Below are 10,960 nucleotides of genomic sequence, written 5' to 3'. Positions count from 1 at the left end.
ACCGATAGTCTTAGTCTTTGCGTTGATAAAAATATAATCTTTTATAAGTTAACATTGAAAAGAAACACATCTCGCTCCTAAAAATTTCAACCCAAAAATATTTGGCTGCAAATTGTCCTAAGACGCAAAGACATTCTAAAACTAACAGTACTATTTTGATGTTGCTATTCCTATTCTCATAATAAATAATGGGAAAAATTTTACTTTGCAATAGATCAGATACAATAAATCGCTGCCATTTTGAGGTTTCAAGGTCAAATTAGAACGATCAACAAAATACAGGTGGAGAGAATGATTGTTGATTATTTGGAAACATTGCAACATTGATAAAAATGCAATTTTAAAATAGATTTTTGCTTTATGAATCAGATTTTTCTTCTGATTTAAGATTGCTATCATTATTCATAGGTTGTTTATATGGTCGACTAGCCAGAGGTTCTAATGCTAATATCAAAGCTGACAAATAGGCACAACCACCAACAAAATGATACGATGCTATATAAGTACCAGTTGTATCTCGTAATGCTCCTGAAATAATAAAAAGAATGAAATAGAACTGCAAAACGAAACAAAAGATTATTTTTCTTAATGTAATAATCATTCAAGATTCCGAAAGATCAACGGACCGAAGTTATTGTATTTTAAGGTAAAGAGACTGGCTGACGTTGTGTTCTTTTATGTTGTAAAATTATTTGATTTTATATTCCATTCACAGTTTTTCTTCTAAATTCGATACGGTATGTTTTGTAAAATACAAGAGTACAATAATGAAATAATAATAATTCTTCAAAAAAAAAAAAATACTGACTCATAGAAAGCTACCAAAAACGTTAAAAAACATGGCGTAATATTTTATAAAGGGTTCATATCTTCACAAAAACATTTGTTTTAATATATTATGTTCATATATACTTAGAAAAGAAGTGGTTGTCTAGCAAGATACGCCATCATCCCTGATAATTTTTCAGTATATCAAGGGTGGTCGCAAATCTGTGTCAAATCTTTTGATCTTGATTAAACCAAAACAAAAAGTTTAATACAATTCTGACTTAAAACTGTCACCAAGATCGCGCTCACAAGCCGTATTTAACAAAATTGTGTTTCATTTAAATCGGATAAAAACGGCAGTCTCTATTGTGTTCAAAAACAATTTTTTTCTTGTTTTTCCTAATTCAAGGGCAATAACTTTAAAATTTCATTCAAATCAGATGAAATCTTAAAAGTCTTGAACGAATTGTGACGCGTTTTTATTTAGTCAATGGCAATAACTCAAATTAAGTTCATCGAAAAATCGAATTCGAAATTGTTATAGATGACCACATAAAGTTTATCGGATGAAAACTAATTCAAAAAAGCATCAAATTCCAACTTGGCCAAGATCTCCTCAAAATTATAAATCATACCAGCAAATTTCTATGAAATCTGTATTCTCTAATGTGTTCACACACATTTTGACAGTTTTTACCAAGTTACGAATAATAACAAAAATTGTTAATCGAAAGGTGTCTAATTCGAACTTGACGAAGGTCTCATTGTTAAAGATGATCACACCAAATTTCAGTAAAATCAGACGAAAACTGTAGTCTCTATAATGTTCATAAAATTTTTTGACGACTTTTCACTAAGTCAAGGGGAATAACTCAAAACCCGTTCATCGATTAATCGTCGTATTCGAACTTGACCAAGATCTCACCACTATAAATGATAACACCGAATTTCATGTAAATCCGATGAAAACTGTTCTCTTTAGTATTCACAAACATATTTTTTTCGCAAAGTCGAGGGCAATAACTCAAAAACCGTTCATCGAAAAATCGTCAAATGCGAACTTGACTAAGATCTCATTAATACAAATGAGAACACCAAATTTCATTAAAATCAGATATAAGTTGTAGTCTCTTTTGTGTTCACAAGTCAAAAATGGTCGGACAGGCAGGGGCGGTGACAATATACGACCATATTATAATGTGGGCGTATAAAAATTGAGTTTCTTACCAAATATTGGATACATAAGCACACCACTGAGTCCATCGTACAATAGAACGAAGCCAAGAACAGTACTTAATTTTGATAAACCTAATATATCTATTATTGTTACAGATAAGAGAGCGTAAAAAGCTCCAGAAAATAGACCTAGCACTACTGTTAACACTACAAACGCACCAAACGATTCACATAATCTGGTACAATGACATGCTGTTCCAATTATAACCAACGTGATTAAAACAATGTTTTGTTTCTTTATCCAATTTCTATCAGCGATCAATCCTAGACAAAACCGACTGACAAAATCCACTGCAGCTAAAATAATTAAAAGTTGAGACGATTCGTCGTTAGATACACCCATTTCCTTGCATAAAGGTGGCAAAAGGAGGCCACCAACGCTTGATCCTACACCACCGAAAAACGTGTATCCCATTATCACCAAAAAACGGAGGTCTTTAAACAATTGAAAGTCAAAAGCTTTCAGCATTTTAAAAAGAGCTAATCTCACAGATGTAAGTCGCGACTGTTTATTGGAACCAAGCGGATCAAAAGGATTTTCTCCTCCTTCCATGTTCAAAGAACTACAAACAATCACAGTCATTTCTTTGTCTATGCTACCACTTGAAGAAATCTGCATGTCCTGTTTCGTTGGAGGAAGTTCTTCGTTAAACTGAATTTCATGGGGTTTTAATTGTCTTAATAAACACCCACACGGAATGATATTCCATAATATTGCACCATAAATAAGAAGAGCTCCCTGATATCCTTCTTGGTCTAATAGGTATCTTAACACTGGAGCAAAAACCATTAACCCAAGACTAGATCCACATGTAGCAAATGAGGTAGCAAAAGATCGATGTTTTCTGAAATATTGACTCATCATTACAAAAGGGGGGCTGAACACAATACCCTTAGCCATACCTGAAAAGATAACAAGGTGAAGTCAGATGAACTGTTTATGTTTATCATCACCTCTCGACAAAAACGGTTAACCTATGCGCGCTTTTTGTTGAATATTCTAAAGAGCTTCTGGTTTTGCCAAGAAGAATGTACAAATGTTATAAAGTTGTTTTTCTTTAATTTAAAACTAAATATGCTTTACTCCATAATATGATCTTTTCGAATCACTGATAATTGGTTTGAAGCTTTTGTTGTCTACCTTATTTTAACAAAGCTTTTGATCTTATTGATCAACAGATCATCCTTTTATATACGCCCACATAAATGTGGAGCGTATATTGCCGTCACCCATGTCCGTTGGTCCGTCCACAATTACACGTAAACACTCTACAAGACACAATTATTGATGGATTTTGACGAAAATTTGGGGGAGGGTTTGTAATCGTCCAAGGCCGAATCCTATAGAAAATCAGAAGAATTGAAAAAATATTTGGTACGAGTTATTGCCCTTGTTTTTTGAAACTCGTTCAATTTCTAGCTTGTATACACTCTAGAAGGCATGAATTGTGAACCCGATCGAAAATCAACAAAATAAAAAAACAAAAAAACGCTTTCAAATTATAGCTCTTAAACACTAAAAGGCACAATTCTTGCCAGATTTTTGACAAAACTTGGTTTTATTATTCACTATGGCCCTAAAAAGTTCAAAAGTAGTGTATGACTGAAGGTTGAATAATTCGAACTCGTGATTGGGCGTGGGCATATATTACCTTGCCTTGCAAACTACTTTTACTTGTTTCATATACCTCGTATAGAAAAGATTTGTTCAAAAAGGACTCTGCTCATAGATACCGTAAGCCTTTGACTAGTTCGTGTTTAAAGCTCAGTTTTTTTTAAATTTTCATATTTTCATTTTTGTACCTTTGATCATCTTACTCTTTGGAGGGTCAAGGTCATTGATCTGAGATGTCCAATAATATGTCATATTTGCTATTCGATTCTAACGAGTGGCCAAATTGACTTTTTCCGATTCTCAATCACAATTTGCACATTAGCCTTGTCACTCATTTCTCTAATTATCGTTTTTATTCGCCCACATGGAAATGTGGACGTATATTGCCGTCGCCACTGTCCGTCCGTCCACATTTGTTGTATGCTCGATAGAGGCTACAGTTTTTATCTGATCTTGATGAAACTTGGTATGCATGTATATATTGATAAGATCTCGGTCAAGTTCGAAATTGGTTATAATCGGATGAATGGTATCAGAGTTATAGCCCTTGACTTAGTAAAAACGCGTCAAATTTGCCTTCGATGCAGGATAAAGGCTGCAATTTTTATCCGATCTTAATGAAACTTAGTATGCATGTATATATTGATGAATTCTTGGTCAAGTTCGAAATTGGTAATAATCGGATGAAAAGTTTCAGAGCTTATTGTCCCTGACTTAGTAAAAACACGTTAAATTTGCCTTGTATGCATGCTAAAGGCTAAAATTTTGATGCGATCTTGATGAAACTTGTAGTATGGTTGTAGATTTTGAAAAGACCTCAGTCACGTTCGAAATTGTTAATAATCGGATGAACGGTTTCAGAGTTATTGCCCTTGACCAAGTAAAAACACTCTATATAGACTACAGTTTTTATCCGATTTTGATGAAACTTGAAAATATATTGATGAGATCAAGTTTGAATTTGGTCTTAATCAGATGAACGGTTTTTGAGTCACCGCCTTTGACTTAGTAAAAAAGCTTCACGTTTTGCTTGCAGTCATGATACAGGGTGCAGTTTTTACCTTATCTCGATGAAACTTGGTATGCACTATGCATGTATACATTGATGAGATCTCAAGTTCATAAATGGTAATAATTGGATGAATGATTTTGGAGTTATTGCCCTTGAATTAAATCAATGCGTCTAATTTGGAATGTAGGCACAATAGAGGCTACATGGATTATCTGATCACGATGAAACTTGGTATGCATGTATATATGGGCAAGATCTCAGTCAAGTTCGAAATTGGTAACAATCGGATGAACTGTTTTGGAGTTATTGCCCTTGAATTAGTTCAATGCGTCTAATTTGGCTCGTAGAGATAGACACTATATTTTTTATCCGATCTTGATGAAACTTGGTATGAGACCTTAGTAAAGCTTGAAATTAGTAACAATCGGATGATTGGTTTCACATATTAACCATTACAGACTTTGTCATCATTTATGATAGTGGGCGTATGTTACCTCACCTGAAAAGCTATCTTTAATATAGTATGCACTGATTTACTTGGTATGTTTTAGTCATAACACAGAGTAGAAATTGATATTTGATCGATTTTACGTTGAGGAGTTGTCCAACACACAGATAAATTTTCGCTTGCAAACAAAAACTTGGTATGCGTATACTTAGAGCTATGCTATTCTAGATTATTCGATGTACGCTATCACCATTTACCTTACCTCTAAAATTACACATCCTTGAGGAATATTGAAAGATAGCTTGCCAGGCAAGGTAATATACACCCACTAGCAGCTTTGATTTTTAATAAAAAATACTTGGCAATACAGTAACAATTACCAGTTTGAAATATTTAACCTTCAGACTTACATTTCTTTTGAACTTTTTTGGGCGGTACTGTATAATTTTATCAGGTTTCGTCAAAATCTGTCAAGAATTGTACCTTCTAGAGTGTTTATGGGCTAAAACTTGAACGCGTTTTCATACTAAATATTTTTCGATTTTTCTGATTTTGAATAGGTTCATCCTTGGGTGATTACAAACACTCACACCAAGTTTCATCAAAATCCGTCAATAATCCGCCTTCTAGAATGCTACAAATTGAACGTATTTCAAGAACAAGGCCAATAACTCATACTAATTATTATTCGATTATTCTGATGTTCGATAGGGTTCATCCTTGGGTGAAAACAAACAATTACACCAAGTTTCGTCAAAATCTATCATTTATTGAACCTTGACGAGTGTTTACAAGCTTAAAGATGGGTTCCCTCATTTAATACATATATGAATAGAAAGTAGAGTTGTTCTAATGACTTGGGAAAATACCAGTTTGTCCATAATTAATTCATAATTAGCTAAATTAGAAGAGAATTACCAGCAGAATTACAATGAGTGACCGATCAAAAAAGGTCAAAAATCTTTTTTTGTTTATCCAGACTGTACATACATGGACATTTATGATTGGTTAAAACTTAAATTATAGGCAATATAAGAAAATAATGATATACATGCTAATTCATTAGAAACACCAATTAATCAAATAGTTTGCTTAATTTGACACTAAAAGCAAGGAAAGCCATCTTTAAATTAAACGCGTTTTCAAAAATAAGGGCAATAACTCATACTTATTATTTTTCGATTTTTTTTTTATTTTCAAAAGGGTTCATCCTTGGGTGATTACTAACACTCACACCAAATCCGTCAAGAATTGCACCTTTCAAAGTGCTTGCGAGCATTTTAAGAACAAGGTCATTAACTCAAACTACATATTTTTCGAATTTTCTGATTTTAAAAGGGTTCATCTTTGGGTGATTACAAACAATCATACCAATTTTCGTCCGAATCAGTCAAGAATTGTGCACGAGTCTAGAGTGTGTACGACCAATTGTGGACGAACAGACCCACGGACATGGGTGACGGCAATATAAGGCGTATTTATCATAAAATTTAACCTACATACCTGCAAATAAACATTCCGTTAATATCACATACGACATATTGGTTGCAAAGACTTTTAATAGAACACTAAGACCAAATATAAATCCACCAAATATTATAACTACACGAACTGAAACAAATTCTAAAACCACACCATGTACTAAAAATGCTGAAAGTAAAGGATATCATAGTAGACTACTTACAGCAAAAGTCCACAACATGAAATAAAATCAATGCCAATAAAGGTAATAAATATCAAAAACGAGATATGCCTAACAGCTATTGTACAATCTTACATTAAAAGTATACTACCTCTTAGGATGACCAATAAATTGTTTTGACTAACTTGGTCTTTTTGTATTAGTGGACTTAACTATACAACAGAATCCCTCTTTAATCCAATAGAACTAAGTAATAATTCATTAAACTAAGTATTTTTGAAACATATTTAGAAGCATTCTTCAATAATTGTTTAGTTTTAAAGGATATATTGTCTTAAATAGAGATTCTATTCTTTGGTCGTGACACCTGGTAAGTCTAACTGATGAATATATACACTTGTTGACTAAGTATGAAACTTTAAATTTTATGTCCATTCTAAGAGGTATTTCTTTTGAATAAGTTAGATAATAGACCACGTCCGCTTCAGCTTGTGAATTTCAAATTTCAAAGTTGCAAGATAACCATGTAAAATCTAACGACAGCAGGGAGAACTATGCATTTATGCCTAGTTCACATCAACGGCGAATGCCGCGCTTTAAATCGGCGAGCAAAGCGCCATCATTTTTTGTTTACTTTTCAAAAAATATAACGATCTCCTAAGTAATGTTACGCTCTGATAAGCTCTGATACGAATTGGTTACGCTTTGGGGACGAATTATTTCCCGATTTGATCAGGCCTTGTACGCTATAAATCACGCTTTGATAAGCTTTATTAAGCTTTGATGCGGTTATGACGCTTTAAATCACGCTTTGATAAGCTTTATTAAGCTCTGTTGTGCATTGGTAAGCTCTGTTACGCATTGGAAAATTTCGAAATGGCCGATTTCATGCCGCTTTTGATCAAGTGGTGACAGACCGTGAAGACTGGGGTCCCCGCTTTGAAAAAAGCTCTTTTAAGCTTTCCTACGCTTTGACTGAACTTTGTTACGCTTTGTTAAGCTTTGATACGTTCTCGGCGCTTTAATCAATTCGTGACAGAGCGCCCAAAATTTTTAAACAGTTTAAAAAAATTTGGCGCTCTTGCCGAATATCCAGCTTTGCTCAAAGCTTTCCAACGATCTATTACGACCCTGGCGCTTTAGTCGAGCTTTGTTACGCTTTGGTACCGCTTTGTACGCCGCTTTAAAGCGCCATCAAAGCGCCGTTGGTGTGAACTGAGCATTAACTGTTGTAAAGTGTACCAATTTTCCAGAATGACCTTCGCTTTAGATATATTTGATTTGGAAGCTATAGATAAAGAATTATGCGACAAGGGAAAATACTCAGTTCCTTATCTTCGGAAATATCTCAATATCTTTCATCATTTGAGGAGCATTTGGTATGCGCTCATACCCATAATGTATTCTCCTTCTACCCCTCGTTTAATAACTGTGTATCTTACCGGAAAGAGATTGTACAACACTTCTGAACCCCATAGTTGATGACGTCATAGTAGCTGAAGCCCCAAACCTTTCTTCAAATTCCACATAAAGTATTCCAAATGTTCTTACATAGCCCATTGTTAATACCATTATAATAAAACTGGCTAAAATTTGATATAAAAATATGATATGATAGATTTGTATGTCATAAAGACATGCCATTTTAAAGACAAGAGCTGGTTGGAAACATGTTTTCCCTATATGTGTATTAGTCCCAAAGGCAAGGGTTTTCGACGTTTTTCTTTCTATTACCCCTTCAGTATCCTTGATCAATTGCATTAACACGTCTCCCTTTATAAATCCTTCGTAATTTTCAACTAGGAGTTCCCCGCAATGTGTGAATATTGCCTAACTGAATAGAACTACTGACTACTGAAGCGCCTCATTATTTACCAAAAATTTAAAGATTACTCCCTTGAGATGTCTTTATGGTGCATTTCGTAGGTTTCGATATCTGTACGCCGTCTATTTTGCGCTTTAGTTCTAGGTTAAGTTGACAGTTGAGGTATAATCACAACCGAGGTCATATTCTTTTAATTGCTTATTGGACATATTGTCGTATCTGAGAAAAGGAATAATTACGAAATCTGCAGCGAGCAAATGGTTTAAATAATATTTGTGGTAGTGATGCACTGAGCATATATTGATTCACCTAAAGCTTATTACCCACTGTTCCATGACACTCTGTAACTCAAAGAATCGATAAGCTTACCAAACATAACAACCCACGCCCATCCTTGATCAATTGGTGATTTGTTTCTTTTAGATTTGTTTTGTTGGAGTAAAGTTGATTGAGGTTCTTTTGGTTCCATGGTTAATTCAAGGTCTTTGCGATCTCACGTAGTACAAAATATTCAACCGTACATCATCTGAAATTGAAATGAAATGGAACATCGCGTCCGATGGCGCAAACATTGCATTATCTACCCTCCCCCACCCTTTTTATACGTCCACATTATAATGTGGTCGTATATTGTTGTCGCCCCTGTCCGTCCGTCGGTCCACAATTGGCTTGTGAACGCAACTGTTTTTATCTGATTTGAATGGAATTTGGTGTGATCATATTTATTCATGAGATCTTGGACAAGTTCGAATTTGACGATCTTTCGATGAACGGTTTTTGAGATATTGCCCTTGACTAATGAAAAACGCGTAAAAATTCGGTTGTGAACACAATAGAGACTACAGTTTTCATCTAATTTAAATGAAATTTGGTGTGAATATTTATAATGATGAGATCTTGGACAAGTTCGAATTTGGCTATCTTTCGATGAATGGTTGTTGAGTTATTTCCCGTGATTTATGAAAAACCGTCAAAATTTGTTTGTGAACACAATAGAGAGTACAGTTTTCATCCAATCTAAATGAAATTTGGTATGATCATTTATATTGATGAGATTTTAGTAAAGATTAAATTTGACAATTTTTAGATCAACGGAATTTGAGTTATTGCGATAGAGGTGACAGTTTATGTCAGAATTTTATTAAATACTGTGTGTTTGATTAAATCAACAATATCTTGCACGAATTAGATTTTTGGTGTGATTTGCCACAGATAGGTGACTGCCCTTGATATACTGAAAATGTATCAGGATTGCTAGGCAACCACTTGTTTTTTTTTACATCGGAGGGTTCTTTATTTTGCTGCTGTGTGCCTGTCGTTTACATGACGATGTGTACACATGACCTTATTACCAATGTCTTCTATGCTGTAACAACCTATATATCTTTACGTCACGATACACGGTATTGATTCTAATATAGAAATTACTTCTGTAAAAAAGAATGACGCATGAACGGGAATGGCAATAACAGTTTTTCTAATAAATAATAAAAATGGAGTGGAAATGAAATGAATGGAGTTTTACGTCCTACATTTCTGCACCAGTGTGAGCTAATGAAGACGGAAACGCCATGCAGGGTGCAATGGGGGAAATTTTGCCAGGATAGCCTGCTCTTTTTCGATTTCCAACTGTCGAGGGATCTGTACCGCACACAGCCTGTAGCACACGGGGCCTCGGTTTATTGTCCCATCCCAACGACTAGACGCTTTTCCATGTCAGCCTCTCTTACCTGCATCACTGACAGGTGGAAACGGATTGAAAAATCCAAAAGTGTTATTTCGATCAGGAAAGCTGATCACGTAGTATAGTTGTGCTAAGTAAATTTCTACACTAGTAAGATTAGCCTAGCACTAAGAGTGATATAAATACGAGGTCGTGTTAAGACATAACTATGTAACACCTAGTGTGCTATCAATATATCAATTCTTTTTATTTTGCAGTGCGTTCATTGAACGCTCGACATGATTTTACAAATTAATTTTTTCGAATCCTGCTAACGATACACAGCCAAAACTACACCTGCCTCAGATGAACTGTGGCTATTTTCTGTTGTAAACTGGTGCACAGTTTTTAGGTGAATGTAAATTGGTGCCGTTTTGACCAATCGGAAATGGCGTTTATCAGTTTTTTTTCCAACTGATTTATATCGAATTTATTTGTCTGTTATTTTTAACTGTTGTCTACACAACCGCAGTTTAAAACTGTTCATCTTTTAACTTCTGTCACTGACATCACTTTTTGAGGTTTATTAATTCTACAATCTATTTTGATTGATCTGAAAAACTACAGGTAGATCCTTGTGCAGCTGATCATGTAGAATAGATGTGTTAAGTAAATTTCTACAGATAAGCCTATTATCTCCGCCCCAATCTAATTTACCATTAACAGTATAATTTGCCTCTAAAAATAACAT

General features: G+C 34.5%; 1 protein-coding gene across 1 annotated transcript; it reads right to left on the bottom strand.

The window, feature by feature from the left end:
• Nucleotides 1-358: 358 nt before the first annotated feature.
• LOTGIDRAFT_155138 (hypothetical protein) lies at nucleotides 359-9,015 on the bottom strand (the record flags this gene model as incomplete). Its single annotated transcript, XM_009065637.1, has 5 exons — nucleotides 359-528; nucleotides 1,996-2,907; nucleotides 6,583-6,729; nucleotides 8,164-8,307; nucleotides 8,916-9,015. The coding sequence occupies 5 exons, from the start codon at nucleotides 9,013-9,015 to the stop codon at nucleotides 359-361; spliced, it is 1,473 nt and encodes a 490-aa protein (XP_009063885.1).
• Between the last annotated feature and the right edge of the window lie 1,945 nt (nucleotides 9,016-10,960).

This window comes from Lottia gigantea (genome assembly GCF_000327385.1).
Source record: "Lottia gigantea unplaced genomic scaffold LOTGIsca_7, whole genome shotgun sequence".
NCBI lineage: Eukaryota > Metazoa > Mollusca > Gastropoda > Lottiidae > Lottia > Lottia gigantea.
This window is presented reverse-complemented; position numbering and strand designations above follow the sequence as displayed.